This window comes from Hyperolius riggenbachi, chromosome 1 (assembly GCF_040937935.1).
Source record: "Hyperolius riggenbachi isolate aHypRig1 chromosome 1, aHypRig1.pri, whole genome shotgun sequence".
Taxonomy (NCBI): domain Eukaryota; kingdom Metazoa; phylum Chordata; class Amphibia; order Anura; family Hyperoliidae; genus Hyperolius; species Hyperolius riggenbachi.
Genome location: NC_090646.1, coordinates 291,557,167 through 291,582,413, shown reverse-complemented (window position 1 = coordinate 291,582,413; position 25,247 = coordinate 291,557,167). Strand labels below are relative to the sequence as shown.

Here is a 25,247-nt window from a genome sequence, read left to right as displayed (position 1 = left end):
CCAAACCCTCAGATCCCCCTCAAACCCCCTTCCGATCACCTCCCCAGTGCATTGATTGCATCTATTCTCCCCTCTAATCACCCCCTGAGACACCCATCAATCTCTCCTGTCACCCCCTAGCACACCTATTCATCAGATCAGGCCCTAATCTGCCCCCTGCGGGCTTCTGATCACCCGGCCAAACCCTCACCTGCCCCACCGCAGTGGCAGAATTTTATTTTTCTGATCACTGCTGGTCTCAATGACTTAATTGTGGCTGAGACCAACCGTTATGCCACACAATACGCAACCGCCAATCCAAGAAGCTACCATGCCCAGCCTTTTCGGTGGAAACCACTCCAAGTTTCCGAACGTAACATTTTTGGGGGCCTTCTCCTTAACATGGGTCTAGTCAAAAAGAATGTAATGCGGTCTTATTGGTCTACGCACCCAATACATCACAAGCCCATGTTCTCTGCTGCCATGTCCAGGTCACGATTTGAGAACATCCTGCGCTTCCGTGCCAATACAACCTGTCATCTAAGAGGCCACCCTGCTTATGACCGGTTCCACAAAATTCAGCCCCTCATAGACCACCTGTCATCAAAATTTGCAGATGCTTATACCCCTGAACAGTCATTTTGAGGCATTTGGTTTCCTCACGGTTTAGGGCCCCTAAAATGCTAGGGCAGTAAAGGAACCCCACAAGTGACCCCATTTTAGAAAGAAGACACCCCAAGGTATTCTGTTAGGTGTATGGTGAGTGCTTAGAAGATTTTATTTTGTGTCACAACTTAGTGGAAAATGACACTTTGTGAAAAAAAAACAATAAAAATCAATTTCCGCTAACTTGTGACACAAAATAAGATCTTCTATGAACTCACCATACACCTAACAGAATACCTTGAGGTGTTGTCTTTCTAAAATTGGGTCACTTGTGGGCTTCCTAAACTGCCCTGGCATTTTAGGGGCCCTAAACCGTGAGGAGTAGTCAGGAAATCAAATGCCTCAAAATGACCTGTGAAATCCTAAAGGTACTCATAGGACTTTGGGCCCCTCAGCGCACCTAGGCTGCAAAAAAGTGTCACACAGCTTGCAGGAACTTCAGAACATGGATCACCGATGGCTTGGTTGGATTGAACTCATTTATGACTGCGAAATCCTGGAATTTTGACCACACCCTCTGATAGGCTGCCTTCGTTGATGGTTTCCTTGCGGTCAATTTTCGTAAGGTCGGTTCTCGAGGTCGGACAAGCCAGGTCGTAACACACGGACAGATAAAGTACAGATTCAGAAGGCAGAGGCGGAGTCTAGGTACAGGCAGGGTTCGGCAACAGGGTATCAGAAATATCGAGGTACAAGATCAGGAGGCAGAAGCAGAGTCTAAGGACGAGTCGGGGTTCGGCAACAGAGTATCAGAATGGCAAGGTACAAGATCAGAGTTCAGGAGGATAGTCAGGCAGGCAAAGGGTCATAACAGATAATCACAATCAAACTAGTACTTTAAGCTATCAACAGAATCTAGCTAAGTGTAGGATTAGAGCTCCAGCTGGTCCCGGCACACTTAAGGATCTGACTACAGGTCTGAGTGCTCCCACGTATGTGTTCGCAACGCCAGACAACCAGCAACTGAACATCCAGCAGTACATATACACAGGGATCTCTCCAGCACCTCCCTAAGTGCCGGACCAATGAGAGGAGGCAGGGATGTCAGCTGACCAGCCTAGTCAGCTGACCGGATTCTGGCTGCCATATAGGTCCTGCCTCTCCGCGCGCACGCGCGTCCTTCTAAACCTAAACGGACTACGAGTCCCAGCCACAGCAGCCCCGCTCTGCGGTGTCTCCGCAGCGGGGACATGCGCGCTAACCGCCGCATCCCACGCGGTGGTTTCACCGCGCTCCGCCATGCCGTTATGGGAAGCAGCCGCCTCACGCTGAGTGGAGGTGGTTGCTTTCCCGCGATGCCTCACACTTTGCCTATGAGGTGATCGTGGAAGGCTGTTAACACTTGGAAAGCTGCTCTGATCTCCAACTGGTTGGCTGGTATTGATTCCTCTTGGTGTCTCCACAGACCTTGCACGTGCTGATCCTGCAGTTACGCTCCCCAGCCTTTCTGGCTGGCATCTGTGGTAACAGTGATCCCTAAGGGCTTCTGGATATCTAGGGGAGTAGCTAGATTTCTTGCCCTTGTCCACCAAAGTAGACTGTCCCTCATTCTTTGAGTGATTAAGATTGGTTGTCTCATGTTCTTCCCCTGCCATTGTGATAGGAAGCCTATTTGCCACTGTCTGGAGTGCCATTGCGCCCATTTGACCATGGGAATGACCGAGGTCAGAGTCCCCAGGAGGCTCAGACATTGTCTGGCCGTGATTACTGGAGAGCACATTATGTTCCGTGTTAGTTAAACTATCCTTTGCGCCTTCTCCTCTGGTAGACTGACAGTGTTGATGCAGGTCTGGAGACGTGCCCCTAGATACACAAAGTCTCTTGAAGGTTCCAAGTGACTCTTTTTCATGTTTATCTTCTAACCAAAAGCTTGTAGCTGTTCTATTAGGAGCAGTCTGTGCTGCAAGATCTGACTCTTGTCTTGATGCAGTAACAGTAGATCGTCCAAATAGTTTTAGAGTCTGAGGCCTCTGAGCCTCAAGAACTCTACCACTGCCAGAACTACCTTTGTAAAAGTTCTGGGGGCTGTGCAGATTCCGAATGGAAGGGCACAAAATTGTAGGTGTAGGTCTCCAATTGCGAACCTCAGATATTTTTTGATACTCCGGATTTTTTGGTATATGGAGATAAGCATCTTCCAGATCTATAGTAATGGCCCAATCTCCCTGTCTCACTACCTGTAGGATAGTCTGTAAAGTCTCCATTTTGAAACGTTGTAAGTGGATGAATGAGTTCAATCTTCTGAGATCCATGACTGGCCTCAGATCGCCGGTCTTCTTCTGTACAAAAAAGAGGGGTGAATACACCCCTAGCCCCTTCTCTGTATCTGGAACTTGACATACTGCTTCTTTCAGAATTAACTCTTGAACATACTTCATTAGTATTGCCCTTTTCTCCCTGTTGACCGGAATATTCATTGTTTTGAAAATGTCTGGTGGTTGCTCTGTGAATTTCCACCGATGACCCCAGGTAACTGTATCTACCACCCACCCAGTGGTTCTGAATGTTCTCCGACCAGACTTGTCCGAATATCTGTAATCTTCCTCCCACAGGGTAGATCTGGACGGGCTGCGCATCAAAAAGACTTTGTTTGTGACGAAGGCTGAGACGTCTTCTTTTGCCTATTCAGTTTTGACAACGTCGATTGAGAACTCTGCCAATTTTTCATAAACCCTCTGAAGGGACGACTGGTGGCTTTACTTCTATATCTGTCCTGAAAAGTGTTTCTCTAAAAGGGAGGTCTTCTAGTCGCACGATCCTGCGGAATTATTCCCGATGTTCCCCCGGTCACACGCCTTATTGCAGTGTCCATTTCTTCTCCAAATAGACTATTGTGACGATCTGTGAAGATCAGTGTCACACCCAGAGCCTTGAATATTGGGGATCCGCAGAATCACCAATGATGCAAGGATTGACCCGATTATATAGCAATCTGCGGAATTGCTAATAATGCGGGCAGATCAAAAAAGGGAGTAGACCCACGAACAGAGCAATATAATACAATGCAAAATAATTACACAGGTATTGTGGAAATGTCCACCACTCGGTAATTCCTCAGAGGTGTGGTTACCTCTGAATGGGAACCCCGTGTGTGAGATCCCCCAAGGGAAGCAGTGGAGGGATCTCGGCCTCTGGCAGTAACGGTCTGCTAGGGTGGGCATCTCAGAGAGGCAAGCCTCAGATAGTAACCCTACAGTGGGAGACGTTCCACTGAAGGGAGAAAGGTCAGACAAATAGAGGTTCGGCAACAGATCAGGCGGCAACAGTACAGAAACGTGAGACGAGAGAATAGTCAGAAACCAAGCCAATAGTCGATAACGGTACGGGCTGGCAAAGTACAGAATCAGAAAGCAGAAGAATGGTCAAGACAGGCACAGAGTCATACACAAGAAATCAATACAGTTCAATATGCGTATATACTGGCGATAAACCAGTATATAATGCAATATCAAATACAAGACTAGCTAAATGCAACAAGAGCCGGGGTCCTGCCGGATTGTCACACGGGAACTGACTAGGGTGCTGACACAGGGTATCGCAAACACAGACGAAGTGTGACTGAAAAGCACTTCCTTATATACTGCCTGGGAGAGAAGTCTCCACCCCAAGCAGCAACCAATCAGGGTAGGCAAAAAACGGCAGCTGACCTCCAGGTCAGCTGACACACTTTCTAGGGGTATAAAGGCGTGCCTGGCGTGCGCGCGCACCCCCTAGAGGCAAGATGGCAGAGCCCCGATGTGCAGCACGCCGGTGAGTTTGGCACGGTGCGCCTGGAGGATCTTGCGCGGCGGATGCGGACAAATTTCCGCATTCCGTATTGGAAAGTCCGCATGCCGGAACAGATGCGACCATATTTCCGCAATCAGTCCGGCGTCGCGGATTTTTCGTTACAGGTATTTTGCACCAATCCTGCTTAGAGGTGGTGTCAGCTGACCAGTTCTTCAGCCATAAGGCCCTCTTGGCTACCACCGCATGTAGCATCGCTCTTGCCGAGGATCTAATTATATCAACTGCAGCTTCACCCATAAAGTCAGCCGTGAGCTTAATATCGTCAAGTGCTGAGATAATGGTTTCCTTGTCAGCATCTGCACGTAATGCTTCTTCTATATTGTCTATCCATACTCTTAAGGCTTCCGCTATTGATGTTAGCGCTATTGCCGGTTTGCAGGCTCCACCTGCTGATGTATGAGTTTTCCTAAATTCGGCATCTATTCTGCGATCCAGAGGATCCTTAAATGAAACGGCATCATCTCTCTGTAGTGTGATGTGTTTTGCTAAACCTACCACCGAAGCGTCCACCTTAGGAGGTTCGTCCAATGCAGATAGCGTCTTCTCTTCCATCGGATAAAGTTTACCCAGGCGGTTTGCTAGAACCGCTTTTTTATCTGTTTTCTTCCATTCATCAAGAATCACTTTATGGATTGCTGCTATAAGTGGAAAAGGTTTTGACGATTTTTTCAGATGTGCATAGTACTCTTTTTGATTACTTGACATGGACTCCTGAGGTTCTTCGTCCTGCCATTCTATAGCTTCACGTACTGATGCAATAAACGGTTGGACCAGGTTAAAATTGAAGCCCACGTCTGGCTGTTCATTTTCTTCTGCCTGCAACTGATCCGCTTCCATTAACGGGTCTTCTGCTGGTGATGCGCGAGGAAGTGATAATGAAGCTATGTATTGATCCATGGATTCTTTAACCGCTTCCTCAATCATTAGTGCCACATCCTTGGGTTGTTCCACGTCCTTGGACATGGTCTTGAAACATTCCTGGCAAACTCGCTTGCCGGGTAATACTCTTTCTCCACAAGCCCAGCACCCTCTGTGTGACGGTCGGTGACAGAAACGTTCTCTGCTAGATGATCTGCTGCGTCATCTTCTTTTCCTTGAAAAACGCCTGCGAGATCGTGATCTGCTCCTTGACCGATTCCTGGACTTTCTGCATGAACGAGATCTTGAGCTAGATCTTACTCTTGCCGGGCCCGGTCTCTCAACCGGCATCACCCATGATGGACCAGGTTTCTCCGTCAGTAGATCTTCTGGCAGGCTAAAACATATTAAAAATGTTTAGTCATCCAAGCCTCTTTTAGCTAAATAAAAGAAAAAACTTACCTCTGTTCACCTCCTACCTTATAACCTGTAGCTGGTCAATGTGCTGTTGCAGTTCCTGTTCCATAGTACAGCGACTGCTGTAAGAAAAAAGAAACAAGTTCAAGGCTGTACCCAGGGCTGGCCCTAGACTTTTTGCCACCTGAGGCAAATTTAGAAAAAAAAATTCCACGTTCCAGCGTGCGCTCCACTGACGTCACTTCCTGCAACACCACCCACTGTATTCTAAGTGGACGGTGATGCAGTAAGTAATGTCAGTGGAGCTCACGCTGGAACGCGGAAAAGGTGAGTCCTCCCCGCCCGTGCCTCTATCGGACATCGGCTGCTTCCTATTTACAGCTGGAGGGGAGCGCAGATCGGGGGACCCAGGCAAGGGCGGGGGGGGGTCCGACCCCCCTCCCCACCGCTAGGCCCAATAGCCCCGTCCTGCCCGCTACCCCTCCGGCTCGTCGTCCACCCCCCCCCCCCCCCGCACCCATGGATGGGCGGGTGCCGCCCCTAGAAGTTTGCCGCCTGAGGCAAAAGTTTCACCCCGCCTCATGAGCGGGCCAGCCCTGGCTGTACCAGCTATAGAAAGAACAATCTCCCTAAGCTCACCGCCACTAACTCACGTAAGGTTTATATATCCTATATGTGTGGTGTTTCTCTTTAAGAAGTCCAAACGATCCTCCAGCATAACGTCCTCCCCACAGCACGGCTAGGACACTCTGCCGCCAAGCCAGCCAGAGAGAGAGACTTAAATATCCCTCCCCGATCTACTGCCCAATCAGCAGTGAGGGCTGGGCTCTCCTACCACCAGCCAATCGTAAGAGGGAGGCCGGGAAGGAGGACGCGCCGTACCGGAAGTAGTCAGCCGGAAGTTGCGTCAGTTGGAACGCATGCTATGCGTTCGCCCACTACAGCCCTTGCCGGCGAACAGGAGGTTACTAAGCGGCGGAGCGCACGCCAGAGCGTCCGCCCACCGCATGTCAAGGAAGGAACAGGCTGCATCAGTGGCATACCGCCGCCCAAACGAAGCTGCTACATAGTAACAGGGATACCTGGAGGATTTACCTCACCATATCCGCAATCCATGGCCAGAAATGGAGCTGCCCATAATGAGTCATTTAGACCTTACCAGGGCCCATTTACAGGAGAGGCTGAACCTGTAAGAAAAAAGGTAGGAAGCATTTACTTATCTTCCTCAAAATTGTTCGAATTGCACTGGTATGGCTCCAGAGTCGAGTGATTCAGAGGACAAAAAAAGACTGCAGGGGGGGAGTCTAGGGAGAAATTTATGGGTAGGGTCCTATGGGGGTCAAGTGGGCGGAGACTTTACCCAACCGTGCTGCCATGGAAACACATGGAAAATGTGTTTTGGGGTGTATTTTTACACATACCCATGAAGGGTGGGAGAAATACGGCGATAGCACATGTGTGACACTTTTTTGCAGCCTAGGTGCGCTAAGGGGCCCAAAGTCCTATGAGCACCTTTAGGCTTTACAGGGGTGCTTACAATTTAGCACCCCCCAAAATGCCAGGACAGTAAACACACCCCACAAATGACCCCATTTTGGAAAGTAGACACCCCAAAGTATTCAGAGAGGGCATGGTGAGTGAGTCCGTGGCAGATTTCATTTTTTTTTGTCACAAGTTAGCAGAAATGGAAACTTTTTTTTATTTTATTTTTTTGTCACAAAGTGTCATTTTCCGCTAACTTGTGACAAAAAATAAAATCGTCTATGAACTCACTATGCCTCTTAGTGAATACTTTGGGATGTCTTCTTTCCAAAATGGGGTCAATTGGGGGTATTTATACTATCCTGGAATTCTAGCACCTCATGAAACATGACAGGTGCTCAGAAAAGTCAGAGATGCTGCAAAATGGGAAAATTCACTTTTTGCACCATAGTTTGTAAACGCTATAACTTTTACCCAAACCAATAAATATACACTTATTGGATTTTTTTTTTATCAAAGACATGTAGCACAATACATTTGGACAAAAATGTATATAGAAATTTTACTTTATTTGAAAAATGTCAGCACAGAAAGTTAAAAAAAATCATTTTTTTTGACAAAATTAATGTATTTTTTGATGAAGATAATAAAAAATAAAAATCACAGCACCAATCAAATAGCACCAAAAGAAAGCTGTATTAGTGACAAGAAAAGGAGGTAAAATTCATTTAGGTGGTAGGTATGACCGAGCAATAAACCGTTAAAGCTGCAGTAGTCTGAATGGAAAAAAAGTGTCTGGTCCTTAAGGGGCTTTAAGACTGCAGTCCTTAAAGCGGAACTGTAAATTAGTTTAAACCAAACAGTTTCACTTACCTGGGGCTTCCGCAAGCCCCCAGCAGCCGTCCTGTGCCCTCGCTGGTTCTGCCCGAGCCTCCGTTCTTCCGCGCGAGCTACTTTCATTACCGCCGTCTTACAAGTCGACGACAACTGCGCCTGCACACCCCAGGCAATGCGACGCTTTCTTCGCGTTCCCATTTGCGTCTGCGCAGTACAGCCCGGAGGACGTCCGATGACGTCAGCGCGCCGGCGTGGGACGCAGAAGTGCCGGGCCTTGGAGCGCAGAAGAGCCCGACCTGGCAGCCGGCCTGGCCAGGTCGGGTCGGCCACCGGGAGCCTGCGGAGCAGCGGCGAGGGCACCTCCTGCCTGCCACGGGCTGGAGGAAGCCCCAGGTAAGTGGAAATTGATTTTTATTTTTTAACCACCCTCCCTGAACCTTCCCTTTAAGGAAGTCCCAGGTAAGTGAAACTGTTTCTTTTAAACGAATTTACAGTTCCGCTTTAACTGGTTAATAAATTCCAACACACAGTAACAGAAGATCTGGATTATTAAATGTAGGGTTAAAATGTTTTAGGTAGTCCTAAAAAATGAGCGCCAGAGAATGACAGAAACATGTAAATGCTTATACCACTAGATGGCGCTTACTTACTCCCAAACCAACTATCTCAATTCCTTTTACTTCTGGGATATTTCTCTTTCCCAGTCCCCACCCTGTAAGTGGAAAGGGAGGGGAAAGGAAAGCAGGTTATAACGAGTGATCCATATAGCGAGGCAGACCTGACAATATACTCATCACTGTCTCGGAGACAGCGCCACTCCTCCTTTACAAGGACATCAACTCATGCAATATCTGGCAGACACAGGGAAATAGAAATATCCAAAGACAATAGCGCTATCCCCTCCCTGTGGGCTGAGGCTGCTGGGAAAGATTTGCAGTGAGGAAGTGAATTTTTATCATCATCTGCCATTGCTCTATTATATGTGCGGTGGATGCTCAGGGTCGTCATTATCGTCTGGCTTCCGTGATATTTTGGCAGCCTCCTCTTATGAAGGGCTGCAGATAGTAAGGCATGTCCAGCTGCCCCCCAGCATGTGAGCTCCCGGCTGCTGCTGAGTGTCAGGAGGAGAAGGGCTGCTGCTGAGTCTCCCCTATGCTGTGCGCTCCCTCCTCCTCCCACAGCCCTGCCCGCTGCCTCTCCAGCCTTGAGGCAGTGTCACCAGCAGAGTAGCCGCACTGTCTGAGGGGACCACATACACAGCCCAGCTGTCATCATGCGAGGTGCCTGAATGGACTAGGAGGAGGGCGCTGCCATCGTGCACTGGCACGGACTTTGGAGATGATGATGATGATGAGAACCATGATGCAGCATCACAACTGACAGCCCTCCCCGTGATAATGATGATGGCAGCAGGGAAGGATGCCTGCAACAACAGCTGTGACCTGAAGACTGCCCGGCTATGGAGGGATGCCGCCCTGCGCTCCAGGAAGCTGCGGAGCAGCCTTCGCCAGCTCACCCTGAGCTGCGGGGAGAAGGACAAGCTCATCCTGCCCGACGACCTGGGGGATGTAGAGGTGCTAAACCTGGGGAACAACTCCCTGGAGGAGGTCCCCGATGGCCTGCGGAGTCTGTCTGCAGGGAAGCTGCATGTCCTCATCCTGCGCAGGAACAGGTTCCTCAGCGTGCCCTCTGCGGTGTATGAGCTGGGCAGGCTGACGGAGCTGGACGTGAGTCACAACCGCCTCAGCTGTCTGACCGAGGCAGTGGGGCTGCTGAGCCAGCTGAAGAAGCTCTGTCTCAGCCACAACAAGCTGCAGACACTACCCAAACAGGTCGGCCTGTTACTGCACCTGGAGGAGCTGGATGTCAGCTTCAATCGCATCAGCCATCTACCAGACACTATGCAGGGGCTCCCCCGCCTCAGAGCCCTAGACCTGGATCACAACGAGCTGTGCAGCTTTCCCCAGCAGCTGCTGCATCTGCCCGCACTGGAGGAGCTGGACTTCTCTGGTAACAAGATGCTGGGGAGCCACTGTGGCGGCTCCTTACCTGAGGGCATTCGGGCCATGACGTTATTGAAGATCCTGTGGTTGAGCAGCACGGGGCTACGCACCTTGCCAGACTCATTCTGTGACTTGGGCAACATGGAAAGCCTCATGCTGGACAACAACAATCTCTGCACATTGCCCGAGGGCTTTGGGGCTTTGCAAAAGTTAAGGATGATCAACCTGTCCTCAAACGCCTTTCAGGAGTTCCCGAAGGCCCTGCTGCAGCTGCAGGAGCTGGAGGAGCTATATGTGAGTCGTAATAAACTGACAGTCATACCCGAGGGCATCTCCAGCTTGTATAGGCTGGTTACTTTGTGGTTGGATAACAACAAGATAAGGTACCTGCCTGACACTATTGTGGAGCTTTGCTTGCTGGAGGAGCTGGTGTTGCAAAGTAACCAAATAGCAATTCTCCCAGACAACTTTGGAAAACTCTCCAAAGTTAATATCTGGAAAATCAAAGACAACCCTTTGATTCAACCTCCTTATGAGGTGTGCATGAAAGGGATCCCTTACATTGCTGCATATCAGAAAGAACTGGCACATTCACAGCCTGCACTTAAGCCAAGGTTAAAATTAGTCCTCTCAGGCCAGAAGGATGCTGGTAAGACAGCACTTCGGTATTGTGTCACTGACGGTCAGCAATCAAGCTGCATACTGGGAAATACAGGGATTGAGGTCACTAACTGGACAGCTGATGTAGAAAGGGGACTTACTTTTATTGTGTATGATTTAGCTGGGGAGCAGAGCTATGACATAATCAACCCGTTCTTCCTTTCCCCTGGTGCTCTGTATATCCTTGTGGTTAATTTAAAAGCTTATGTTTCTAAGCATTTTTATACATCTGTAGGCTATTTTCTACACTATATCAGTGCCAAGGTACCACATGCAGTTGTATGCATAGTAGGAACTCATGTAGATTTATGTGACGAGAAAGAGATTGAGGAAAAATGCCTTGATATACACCACCAGATATCTCTGCTGGAAAAAAAGGATACGGAGACCTTACAGAATCTGGTACAGACTGTTGACGAAGCACTTAGCCAAAATTATGACATGCGTGCCTCAAATCCTCACGCAGCATTTTACGGTGTTAGTGACAAGAATCTGAGAAGGAAAAAAGCCCAATTCCAATATTTATTAAATAATCGTCTTCAGATTCTTTCACCTGTCCTTTGTGTTAGCTGCCATGATTATTCAAACATTAGACGCTTGAGGGATAAGCTTCTTTCTGTGGCTGAACACAGAGAAATTTTCCCAAACTTGCACAGAGTTCTTCCCAAATCCTGGCAAATGCTGGAAGAGTTGCACTTTAAACCTCAGGAGCTCTGGTTAACTTGGTGGGACTCAGCAAGGTTAGGCCTACAAGCAGGGCTAACTGAGGACAGACTGCAGAGTGCCCTGTCTTATTTACATGAAAGTGGAAAGCTGCTCTATTTCGAAGACAATGCAACTCTTAAAGAGTACGTTTTTCATAATTTGACAAAACTGATTGATATTTTGAATGTCTTTTTCCAGAGAGATGCCTCTGTTTTACTACAAAAACTAATGACTGATTCTAAGGTGGATGAGTTAAGGGCCACACAGCTTCATCATTATGTGGAGGGCTTCCTGCTTCATGGCCTTTTGCCCACCCATATTATTAGGTTACTACTTAAACCGCACATCAAAACACAACAAGACCTGCAGCTAATTCTAGAACTTTTGGAAAAAATGGGTCTCTGTTATTGTATCAATAAACCTAAATCCAAACCATTAAACGGAGCAACAGCTTGGTACAAATTCCCCTGCTATGTGAAGAATGAAGTACCTCATGCAGAAGCCTGGATTAATGGTACTAGCATATCAGGACAATCTCTAGCAGTGGAACAGCTACAGATCGAATACAGTTTTCCTTTTGTATTTCCACCTGGCTTGTTTGCTCGTTTTACTGTTCACATTAATAATCATGTTGTGCATCGCTCGGATGGTAAATTTCAGATCTTTGCTTACAGGGGAAAAGTGCCAGTCGTAGTGAGCTTTAGACCTTCCATAGGAGCCTTACAGCCAGATGTTTTGTCTATTGCCAGTCATGCATCACTGCCTAATATATGGACTGCTTGGCAGGCTATAACACCTTTGGTTGAAGAACTGAATGCATTATTACAAGAATGGCCTGGACTTTACTACACAGTACATGTTTTGTGCTCCAAGTGCCTTAAAAGGGGATCACCTAATCCACACACTTTCCCAGGTAAGTTAACCTACAGGTATATATGCATTTGTGTGTGCTTGAACTGGTTGAGTTGCATTTTCATTTTATTTTGGCTGTAAACAATTATGGTTGCCACCATAACAGTTGTCTATGTATATTTCAAAGTTGCTGTGACCTTGGCCACTATTCTCATCCTATTGCTTTGCTGTTGACTTTAAGTAAGCATGTAGTCACTGAAGTCAGATATGACATCTTGTTTTTGGTTGCTGGCTAGTCACCTAAAACTTCTTATAGATCTTCAGTTTTATTGAATATTTATGGCCAACTGCTACAAACCAATACAATACAAGGTCCAAATGATCAATAGTATTCTAGTTCTCTATTGCTGAATAAATGTGCTTACTTCAACTTTTCCTTGTTACTTTTCTTTCACGTGGGCGGCTGAACTTAATGCTTGTTGCTGTTGGCCACAAGCACCTTTCAGCTACAATTTTATGTATTATTATTATTATTATTTAGCATTTATATAGCCTCAACATCTTCCGCAGCACTGTACAGAGTATATTGTTTATGTAGCCGAATGACAGCGTTTTTAACACCACGTGACATTGTTTGACAAGCGGTGATGTTACCCGGCAGCAAAAAAACCTGTGGCATATCATATTAGAGCACAACAGTACTGTTAGATGTGACTCCATAGTGGGCTGTCTCTGCAACGTTCGTGCTGAGTGCTACCAAGAGCCCGGCTGGTGCATGGGACAGGTGGTGAATTCACTGCCTTTAGCCTCCTGTTTCTAAAGAGGCTTAAAAGGCAGTTTTCTTTGCCCCACAGTGACTGGAATTAATGTGAGCTGAACTGAAACTTTTCACAGAACTAATTCAGCATAGACTAGTGGCTGCCATACTTATTTGCTTTTAAAATATACCTGAGACAATTAAAAAAAATAAAAAATTATACATACCTGGGGCTTCCTCGAGCCCCCTTCAGGCTAATTTGTCCCTTGCCATCCTCCTCCGCCTGGATTTTCTACTAGATGCCCCCTCAACTCCACGAATTGGGGCATACTGCGCATGTGCCCCCTCACACTCGGGGCACAGGGAGCGGGAGCGGTTTGTGCAGAACTACTGAGCAGACGCAGAATACTCCAGGCCGCTGGAGTGTACTCAGCTGGGCAGCACCTGCGCCAACTGGCGGAATTACTAGTCCGCTTAGCAGAAGATTTAGGCAGAGGACAGCGAGGGACTGATTAGCCTAAATGGGGCTGGAGGAAGCCCCAGGTATGTATAATTTTTTTTTATTGTCTCAGGTACACTTTAAACACTCCACAGTGTCTGGCTGTCTTCCTGATATTCTAATACTTTAAAGGGAACCTAAACTGAGAGGGATATGAATGTTTCCTTTTAAACAATACTAGTTGCCTGGTAGTCCTGCTGATCGCTTTGGCTACAGTGGTGGCCGAATCACAGACCTGAAGCAAGCATGCAGCTAATCCAGTCTGACTTCAGTCAGAGCACCTGATCTGCATGCTTGTTCATGGGTTTTGGCTGAAAGTATTAGAGACACAGGATCAGCAGGAGAGTCAGGCAACTAGTATTATTTTAAAAGGAAAAAATCCATATCCTCAGTTTAGGTTCCCTTTAAGCCAGAGATCCAGACAGTTTGCTGACTAAGTGGTCAAAATACTATTTCACAACCCTAAAAACTCTTGCACACCTATATCTTACTGTCTACTGGCAGGGATCGGTGACAGTTTGGGGCTGAGCCTATTCTGTTGTGATATGAAGTGCTGCGCACAACAAAGCAGGTGGGGCAAGTAGGAGAACAATGCCCTTGGCCTGTGCTTGACCGACTCAATCTATTAGGTGGATTGACTGCTGAGGGGGTTGGGGGCCATTGTACACATGCTGGATTTTCAGCTGAGGTGACCCTAATGGCCCATACTCACGGGCTACAATTGTCGCCGCAACACGTGGCGCGCGCGTGTTGCGGCGACGGGTCGCCCGTGAGTATGCGCCGTCGCACGGGCGCGCACCCCGAACTGTCGCCCGTCGCTGATGTCGCCAGGCGATTGAAAGTTTCAATCGCCTGGCGACAGTCGCCGCCGCAACTCCGCCGCAACTGTCGCTAGTCCGCGTGAGTACGCGGACTAGCGACAGCAACCTCCATTGAGGTATACGGAGCTTCCGGCGGGGGGAGGAGGAACGTCGGCGACAGCTTCCGTCGCACCGCTGGTCCCTCTTCCGCGTGTGTACGCAGAGGGACCTGGCGAGGAGCTGTCGCCCACACGCTCACGTGTGCTGGCGACAGGCCACTTTTTCAGCCCGTGAGTATGGGCCATAACCCTCCAAGAATCACCTAGCGTGTGTACAAGGCTTAACTGTGTGCTTGTTCCTGGTGTGATTCAGATACTTCTGAAGCCAGTAAGTTTAGCAGAACAACCTGGGAATTGTCATTTGTTTAAAAAGAAGTAATTATGGTAACCTCTATCTCTCTCAACATGGTCTTTTTTCTCAACTGTTATGTAATCAGCCATCAACCTTCTACATTTAATTATCCTTCTGCAAAGTTCCGGTTCAGCTCAAATTTGTTTCCTCTGTGGAGGGGAGCAGTTGTGTAAGCAACACCCTGCAGTGGGTTTTTCTTTTACATTTTCCACGGTAACAGGAAATAATCAAATTCTGTTGAAGCTGTTTGCAGCTCGATTTGGTGTGTAAACTATCTAAACTATATATATATATATATATATATATATATATATATATATATATATATATATATATATATATATATATATATATATATATATATATAGTTATTTGTTACAGTCCGTCTTTCATCTTGGATCCGCTTTAACAGCCCTGCAGGAATATTCTGTACTAGCTGCTGGCGGTACAGGTCTTTATCTGAAAGGTTTGCATAGAGGGCATTTCAGTAGTCCAACCATGACTTGATGAAGGCCTGAACTAGAATTGGAATATCCTCTGAAGGAATGAGGTGCTTACTGTATTTTTTGGACTATAAGACTCACTTTTTCTCCGCAAAAGTGGGAGGAAAAAGTCGCTGCGTCTTATAGTTCAGATGCAGGGAGTTTGGTACTTGTGACCACCTGCCAATACCAACCGCCAACCCGCCGCAATATCGGGGACTCCCTGTTCTGTACCCATGCAGAAAAGGACACGGGGACAAAGGGGCATAGAGGACAGAGGCGGACACATGGGGGGCATGAGGTACAAAAGGGGCATAATCCACAGGATTCCCCTCCACCATGAATGCACCAGGTTTAGTATATATTTTTTTCCCCTGGTTTTTGTCCTCTAAACCTAGGTGCGTCTTATCGTCAGGAGTGCCTTATAGTCTGAAAAATACAGTCATTTTTGCAATGTACCTTAGGTGTGAAAAGGAATGTTTCACAACAGTTGACATTTGGTTCTTAAAGTTTAATTCCCCTTCAATCAGTACATTCAAGCTATGCACAGTGGTAGAGCTAGTAAGGTCTGAGTTGCCTACTCAGTGGTGTTGACTGAATCTGGAGCTACTTTGCTTCTAGGCTCCGACCTCAGATAACAAAAACCTTAGTTTTGTCACATTTTATTTAAAGAAAACCTAAACCGAAAAAAAAAGTTTCACTTACCTGGGGCTTCTACCAGCCCCATGCAGCCATCCTGTGCCCTCACAGTCACTTATGGCTCTTCCGGTCCCCCGCTGCCAGCTAGTTTCGTTTTTGCCGACTGGGAGTCGGCCGGCCGCCATGTGTACTTTTACGCATTCCCTCTGGTGCAGGAAGGTAAGTGAAACTCCCCCCCCCCCCCCCCTTTTTTTTTTTTTTTTTTCTGGTTTAGGTTTCCTTTAACCCTCCTGTAAGCTGCGCAGGAGGTTTTCTCAGGCCCTACTGGGACGATTTGCACAATTTTTTTTTTTTGTACCGCACGCAGCTAGCACTTTGCTAGCACTTTGCTAGCTGCGTGAGCACACCGATCGCCGCCGCCCCGCGCCGATGTGCCGCCCCCCCCCCCCCCCAATAGACTGCCAGGGAGGTTAAATGAAACATCCGAGGTAGAAACAAAAAGGAGATCTATTTACCCGGGGCTTCCTCTGGCGTCCTGCATTTATCCGTCCGATCGCACAGAGCCCATTTGGGTAGGCTAATGGGTAAGCCTTAGGACTGCATCTGTCTCCAGCCATACCAGGACTGAACAGAGGAAATCCCACGAGGGGTGAGATCAACCCAGCGAGCGCTGTAGGCATAGCGGCTGTTGCCAGCTGACTGAGTCAGTGGGACATTGCGCAGTAGCGCTGAGACATCTTTATATAAGATAAACTGGCATATAACCTCTATCCTCCTTGCAGTATATCTGCAGAATTTTTACATCTGGGAAGTTTGTCTTGTTGACATGCTGTAAAGTGGAAGGCAGCACAGTTTGCACACATTCTATTGAACTGCTTTGGATAAGCTTGCATCTGGAATATCTTACTGAACAATGCTATTGTCTGCTAACTAGCTAACCTATACTGGGGGCACCTACCTATCTAACCTATACTGGGGCTGCACGGTTGCATAGTGGTTAGTGCTCTCGCCTTGCAACGCTGGGTTACCGGTTTGAATCCCAGACAGGTCAACATCTGCATGGATTTTGTATGTTCTCCCCGTGTCTGGGAGGGTTTCCTCCGGGCACTCCTGTTTCCTCCCACATCCCAAAAACATACAGATAAGTTAATTGGCTTCCAACTAAATTGGCCCTAGACTATAATACATGCACTACATAGTTCATATATAGACATGGGATTATGTTAGGGATTAGATTGTGAGCCCCTCAGAGGGACAGTTAAGTGATAAGACAATATACTCTGTACAGTGCAGCGGAAGATGTTGGCACTATATAAATACTAAATAGTAATAATAATTATAATAATCCATGTGCTTTATGTGTGGGACCTGTTTGCATGGGAAATTGAATTTATGTTGCAAAGGCATTTCAAGCTGCTGAAGTCAGTGGACTGATTATAGTGCGCATATAGCTCCTTTCAAGGGCCCTTTTCTGCTTTCACCTGTCCTTCCTATGTAGGTACCCAGTGTGCATGGGTTTTGTGCATGGACGGTACACAGACACATATGTCGGCGACTGTATGCATATTTATGACCAGTCACATTGACATTATGTGTCCTGCTGTGACTGACCCCTATCAAATTGGGTGATCTATTGTTTTTTTTTAAATCTTGCATGTGCCCTAATATGGTGAAGTGAGCTGTGTTGATTCCATTTTAAGCTGATTTAAATTAATAAACAGATTTTGCAGTTTTGGTAAATGAGTGCGTTACACCAGTACCCCTTTTTTTTTCTTCCTCCAACCCCTGGCAGCCGAGATGTCCTTCGCCGCAGGTCAGGAGTCCTGGGACCCTCTCCGTTTCAGATGCCGACCTCGCCAGGTTGGCATCTACTGGACCTGCACGAATGCTGCTGTCAATCACTCTCACATCGTCTGGAGTGTTCCGCACAGGCTCAGATCTACTGCGCCTGCGCAGAACACTTTTGAAAGTGACAGTGGCGCTCACGCAGGTGTAGTAAATGCCAACATGGCGAGGTCGGCATCTGAAACGGAGGCTGCCAGGGGGTGGAGGAAGCCCCAGGTAAGTAATCTCATTTTTCTTTCTACCTCGGATGCTTCCTTTAAGTCAGTTGTCATTCATCCACTCCTGAAGTTCATCTAAGCATGTGTTTATTTTTGTAATGTTGAGTCAAGTCTCGCAAAAATTTCCTCCAGTGGCACAAAAAAAAGTGATTTTTAACTGAGATTTTTCTTTTCGGTCTTTTGAAATTAAAAATGACCTGTGTTGCTTTAGACTAATGCCTGGTACAAAACATCCAATCATCCCACGACTGACCAATTTGCCACCTTCATGTAGTATGAGAGCTCACCTGCACAATCTGTCATAGTATTCAAAATCTGTTGGCCTTCATACTTTGTGGAGGTAGCAGAATTGGCCAGTCATTGGCCAATCAAAATTGGATATCTGTACCAGCCTTCAGTCCAAAATTTAAATTTGCAGGTGCAATCATTTATGGTAGGCTATTTTAATGTCCAGCACTTCAAAGAGAGACTACAGTATTTATTTATTTCTGAAGTTATTTACATTTGAAGTGAACTGTTTTCCAACTGTGTATGGAGTAAGACTCAGGCCTGGTAATAAACCTGTGCCTGTCCTTTCCTCCCTCACTAAGTTGCTCTTGTTGGTAGGCATGGGGTTTCCAGTAGTAATCTACTTGAATTCGAAATTCAAATGAAGTCTAATGACTTCACCTGTGACTGTAGGATGGGGGGGTTAACTTACCCAGAAGTCTTCAGGCCGTCTGCGTTCCATTACGCGTGATAGGCGTAATGAAAGCCGCGTTCCACCACTCACTTCCGCGCTTCCTCCTGCCGGCTTGAAAGGTCAGTGAGTAATGCAAAGGTTCATTTGCATTACAATAAAAGGTTCACTTTAAAACTTCAGTGCTCACAGAAATAGTATTATTTTTATTATTGTCATTACCTTTTATTTATAGAGTACTCACATGTTATGTGCCAATGTACTTGATGCTTTTAATTTTCTGTCGGTAAACTGTGTCTTTAATCATAGGAGTAGGTTACAGTTGTAAATACAATTTATTCCTTTTTATGGAAAGTAAAATCAACATGGGTACAGCTGTACTGCTTCTTAATAGCATCTGTTGAGTATCTTCCTTCTGTGGTCAGTGACACAAGAAACATCATGCTAGGCCTCACAGTAGTAGTTTCATTTTACATACTTTTCTATAAACGCTGCTCCGCAGAAACCATTTTTGTCTACTATTTTCATTGTTTAATGAACACAAAGTAATTGCATAATGTTGGTTATCAAACAATTACCCCCCTAGTGATTTAAAGTGTGCCTAAGGACTAGGAGACATGTGGCATGATGAGCTAAATGTGAATATAGAATACTGCTTAGAACTTGCTTGTTTTCCCTTTTTAAAGAAAGGAAAATAAAAAGGGAAAACAGGCAAGTTCTAAGTACAACTGGTATTCTATATTCACATTTAACTCATCACGCCACATGCAGGACCGGATTACTGACCAGGCAACAAAAGCAGTCGCTTGGGGCCCCATTGAGTCAAAGGGGCCCCATCAGCACATAAACCAGCCCTCGCCATCCTGTCAGCGGTAGCTGGATGGTGTAATGGTTAAAGGGACTCTGAGCAGTGCAGTAACTATGGAAAGATGCATACCATTTTAAAGCTCTCTTTCTCCTCTTTCCAATGATATATAAATGGCCGCCCTATGCCTTTTAGTTTTCGATATATTCGCGATCGAAATCGCGGCCACAGGACGACTTTTCTCCAAAGTCGGCAGCTCGATTCAGCACAATGCATTGAAATATAAGGAACCCAGGAAGATATAATTACAAACATCATGCTGGTAGGTGTGAGGATGTAATTAATTAGTTGTGGGTATGCTTAAAGGCATGCCCACAGGCACTGCTTGGAGTCCCTTTAAGGGCTCTGCCTCGGACACAGGAGACCAGGGTTCGAATCTCAGCTCTGCCTGTTCAGTAAGCCAGCACCTATTCAGTAGGAGACCTTAGGCAAGTCTCTCTAACACTGCTACTGCCTATAGGGTGCGTCCTAGTGGCTGCAGCTCTGGTGCTTTGAGTCCGCCAGGAGAAAAGCGCGATATAAATGTTATTTGTCTTCTCTTGTCAAATGATGCCATGCGCTGCTGATTGTCTTCAGAGCCAGGCTCTCCTCCTAGGTCCCCCTCCTGCTACTGTGCGCTCTGCCGTTGCCCACTCGCCCTCCCTTCTCACAGAGAACCACAGCTGCAGCAAGAATGATAGCAGCAGATGGCAAACGCTCACTCACCTATCCATGATCCAAGCGATAGAGATCCCGTTATCTGAAACCCATTTGTCTCTTCTACAGTGCAGCCGCTCACTCTGAACTTCCTGATTCTCAGATCAGACAGGAAGTAGGACGTAGTAATAGTAGTAGTAACAGAGCGGCAGCACTCTAGAGGAGACAGATGGGCTCCGGATGACGGGACCTCTATTTCTTGGATCGCAATAAGTGAATGTGATTCATCTGGTGCTGTCATTCTCCCCCGCTGCGGCTGCCTTCTCTGCTGGACTATCGTATTCACTGGGATGGAGGCTGCATGGTGGCTGTCTAGTTTGGGAGGAAATCGGTTGTTCGGTGGTGGGGGTGGCTATGTAATTCTGTCTGGGGAACGGCTTCCGGTTTCGCGGTGTCCAGAGCTTTCTGCTATTGCCAGGCTGGAGATGCAGGGGGAAAGTGCTGCTGCTGTGATATCTGGCGCCCTCTTCACAGGGGTGCCCCAGCCCCTGAGTGCAAATGTCCCAGCCATTCATCTCTCACTCTGCATTTTGCCGCTGCTATTCCCTGCATTGTGCACCCACAGAGGAAAGCGGGCTGTTGCCCATAGCAACCAGTAGCTCGGCTGCCCCGGTGTGTGCGGCATGTTGCTGTGCAGCTGCATCTTCTGATTCTATTACGACATGATGGGGGGCTCAAATCAGTTACTTTGCTTAGGGCCCCATTTAGCCTTAATCCGTCTCTGGCCACATGTCTCCTAAGCCACTTTAAATAATTAGGGGGTCTTTGTTTAATAACCAACATTATGCAATTACCACATGTTCATGAGACAAAAATAGTTTCTGCGTAGCAGGGTGTATGTTCCCAAGGAGAGGGAAGGCTCTGGGTCCTATAAAGACTTCCCACTCCTCTCCCAGTCCCCGTTCCAGCACTGGCTCCTCTGTAGCAGTATTCGGCCAATTTGGTCAAACACTGCTGTCTCTGCCACCGAAGGGAGGCTTTGGAAGTCTTCGTGAGCCAAGTGCTCTCTCTCACGCACTCTGGAACTATCTGTCTTCGGAAGGACTCGGCTCCCAAAGACTTCCGAAGTCCCGTGCGGCAGGAGATTCAAACTGAGGAGCTGCTGCTGCAACGAGGGCACCAGAAGAGGAGAGGGAAGACTCTATTGGACCCAGAGCCTTCACTCACCTTAGGTAAGTATCTGACTTTTTTTTTTTTTTTTCTTTTTTTTAAACGATTCCTAATGACTTTAAAGGATACCCGAAGTGATGTGACATGAGATAGACATGTGTATGTACAGTGCCTAGCACACCAATAACTGTGCTGTGTTCCTTTTTTTTTTTTCTTTCTCTGCCTGAAAGAGTTAATTCTCAGGTATGTAAGTGGCTGACTCAGTCCGGACTCTGACAGGAAGTGACTACGGAGTGACCCTCACTAATAAGAAATTCCAAATATAAAACACTTTTCTAGCAGAAAATGGCTTCTGAGAGCAACAACGAGATAAAAAACAGGAAAATTAATACTTACCTATCGGAAATTTTCCTTTCCTGGTGCATTTCCATGGCAGCATACTATGGGTTGTGGCCCCGCCCCTGAACCCTATTGGACACCATAACTATAAATTTGTTGAGAGTATCACCCACCAGTATTCTAGTAACTAAAGTCCTCCCCGTTTTGAGGGTGGGTTCGTATGCTGCCATGGAAATGCACCAGGAAAGGAAAATTTTCCGATAGGTAAGTATTAATTTTCCTGTTTCCCTGGTGCTTCCATGGCAGCATACTATGGGATTTAACTAGCAAGAACAAACAGGGAGGGTAAAGTAACACTATTTTTTAACATTAGTAGGATCAGAAATTAATTGATTTTCCCACATTTGAAGAGCTAAGGACTGAAGGGTCAACTCTAATATTCAACAAAAGTATATGTCGAGGACCATGCAGCTTTAAAGATTGTGGCTGTAGACACACCGGCAAGAAATGCTCACGATGAAGTTATACTTCTGGTTAAGTGAGCTAATGTCTGGCCAGGTAGACCTTAGCCTTACACACAGCAGGTGAATTCCCGAATCCAAGCCGTTAACATCCTATAAGGGGTTTCTTAACCTTTCCTGTAACCAGAAGAAACTAACAGGAGATGGGTTGACTGTCTGAAAGATTCTGTGATCTGCAGATATCTTTTAAAAGAGCATGACACATCCAGATGATATATTAGAGGCAGATTGGATTTTACCCTTTTTTCTTTGACAAAGACAATCATTATCTAGGTAGAGCACTGATACCACTTTGGGTAAAAAAGTTCATCACTGGTGTTAGGGTAGCTTGATCATGATAAAAGATTAGATCTTCACAACCTAGAGCATGCAATTCTGACATTCTTCTAGCAGATATTATTGACATGAGACAGCCTTCCATAGGATAAAAACGGAGGAAAAACTAAGTTAATCCAACAGCAACATTAAATCCCATTTGGGATATACATTTCTTCTAGGAGGTTTCATTTTAAGAGCTGCCTTTAAGAATTGCTGCAATGGATTTAAGGCCCGCTTGTCTCCAGTTTTTTTAAAATGAGAACAGCGCTGTCACCTGGACCTTCAAGGTATTGTAGCTAAAACCAAGGACAAATCCCACCTGAAGAAAGTTTAAAGTATTATTTACTGATGGGGAGAATGGATCAAAATTGTCTCCAGAAACAAAGTCTTGAAACCGGTTCCAGACTTTCTGGCATACCACATTTGTTCATACTTTACTTGCTGTCTTGGAACATCCCAACTTAGTTAACCTCTCCCCTTAAATATACAGGCTACCAGACAAAATTTGTGAGGTGCTGATTGAAATAACCATGGCTCAGACAACAGTTTCGTACAGACCGAGAGAAACATTTGCTCCGTCTGAGATAATTGGAGAGGAAGAAGTGGAAACCACAGTCTGTACAGCCAGTATAGAATTATTGAAAGAAGTTTTGATTTCTCCTTCTTAAATTTCTTCAGAAACCGAAAGACTATTGGTACTGGAGAAAAATAGTACCGAACAGGAGGCGGCCAAGACTGGGATAGAGCATGTATTCCCACTGCTGCTTGACAATAAATTCGGGAGAAAAATTGTGGTATAATTGACTGTTGTGTTGCACTCGGTTTTCCCTACTAGAAGATGTGCAAAAGCTTTTAAAGGCTAAACAGGCGGATCTTAATTCCAAAGGATTTGAATTGTTTGTTAAGGGGTGACATGGCCATCTGGACTGAACCACCTGGTCTTGGCACCATGCACCACCTCCCAATAGATCAGCATCCCTGAAACATAAGTCAATTGAGACAGAATCAGAATCCATTGAGTAAATAATCCTGATTGCAACACCAGATAAGAGAATTCTTCATTGATGTGAAAAATCACCATTTTCTGTTGTAGAGACACTCTGCCCCACTAATATAAGAAAGGGAGTTCAAAAATGCATTATGTGCCAGTGTGGCCACTTCATCATTATTGTAGCTGCTAACATTCCCAAGACTTGAAGACACTTCCTTGCTGAAAGATGAATGTCTTTAATTGCAAACCAAACAAACTGTTGGTACTAAGGATGTGTGGGAATACATACATATCTTTTAAGTTTATTGGAACTAGAAAATAGTTTTATTGGACTGTCAGGATAATGGATTGAAGAGATTCAATCCTGTATTTTGGAAGCAGTGTGTACTTGTTTAAAATATCCCAGATCTAAGACAGGTTGCCAAACTTCTGTTTTCTTGCCAAACAACAGAGGATAGTACATCCCTTTGACTCTCTGTGAGCAAGGTACCTCCAGTACTGCATCTTGCACTATTAATTGGCATATTGAAGACGACAGACTTCTCTCTCCGGGTAGGCATAAACATATCTTGCAGAGTGATTTAAATCTCCACCGATAACCGTCAGAGATGGCTTGAAACCCGCCTCCAGAAGTGTGGATGGATGGAGGGCCCAAAAGGACTTTCCTTGGGTTTGTCGATTAGCTGGAGCAATCTTGATTGCCCTAGAGAGGGCTGACTGAGAAATTTGCAATTTTTTTTTTTTTTTTTTTTATTCTTATCTGGTTTATAGGAACAAAAATTCCTGAATCTTTGCTGGAACGGATTTATCTGTACAAATCTTTGTAACTTGAGTCTTCTATCTTGAGGAATATCTTCAGATTTCCCTCCTGTTTATTATCGACTTTGTTCGTTTCTTCAAGAATCATCCTTATGATTTATTTCATTAAAGGAACGGCAAGACCAACCTCGGTACGATGTGGATAATATTTACCTACATCTATGGAAGGATCTTCTGGTTCTTTCCACTGTAAAAAGGTTCTTTAGTGGAAAATACCATTACCTTCTGCTTCAGAGACAACCTCTTGAATAGATTTGACTTGGAAAGATCTGTCATTCTGTGAAGTTGACAGAACTGCAACTGGCGCTTGGGAACGCATTTCCCCTCTTACTGCTTGCTTCATAAATATGTAACAATCTAAAAAGGAGTCTTCAGATTTGTCTTCAGAATTTTCAGTACAACAATTCGCACAAGTCTTATCCGGCATCGTCATTTTTCCACACTTCCAGTAAGCTGATTTTCCTGTCGAGTGGTTGGAGATCAGTGGAGGCGGAGTATGCCGAGTCGACCTGGATCTAGAATGACGAATCAATCTTGAGGAAGGAGATCTTCTAGAATGCCCTTTATTCAGACAATGGGCCTGATTCACCAAAGAGCGCCAACCGCCAGCACGGCCGCCCCCGCGCGAAACGACAATGTCCCCACGCGAAAACGATATCGATCCCGTGTGAAAATTCGCACGCAACGCGAAACCGACCGCGCCAACAGTCAGCGCCGCTGCGAACCAAGCCCAATGACTTCTGTCATCAGAATATCTTCATGAAGAGTGTGAATGCCAACGATGTCAGGAACTTTCTTGAGAACGCCAATCTTCAGTGTTATTAGGTCAAGAGGGGCTGAAATGGAATACAATTTTGCATTTGCAACACCCAATGACCCTCCTTTTTTTTTTTTTCTAAAACATTGCCCGAGAGTCCCCTTTCTATGGGCTTCCGTCTGGTCTTTAGAGCTGCATGCCAGATTTCCAGCAGGAATAGGCTGCAAGAGTTAAATAGTAAGAAAGTTTTTTT

General features: G+C 46.1%; 1 protein-coding gene across 1 annotated transcript in view; it reads left to right on the top strand.

Annotated features, from left to right (window-relative positions):
• The first annotated feature begins 8,763 nt into the window (after positions 1–8,763).
• MFHAS1 (multifunctional ROCO family signaling regulator 1) overlaps positions 8,764–25,247 on the top strand; it is a 112,482-nt gene continuing 95,998 nt past the window's right edge. Inside the window, exon 1 of the mRNA XM_068233709.1 lies at positions 8,764–12,309. Within this exon, the coding sequence (XP_068089810.1) occupies positions 9,426–12,309 (2,884 nt within the window). The 5' untranslated portion in view covers positions 8,764–9,425. The remainder of the gene's footprint in view (positions 12,310–25,247) is intronic.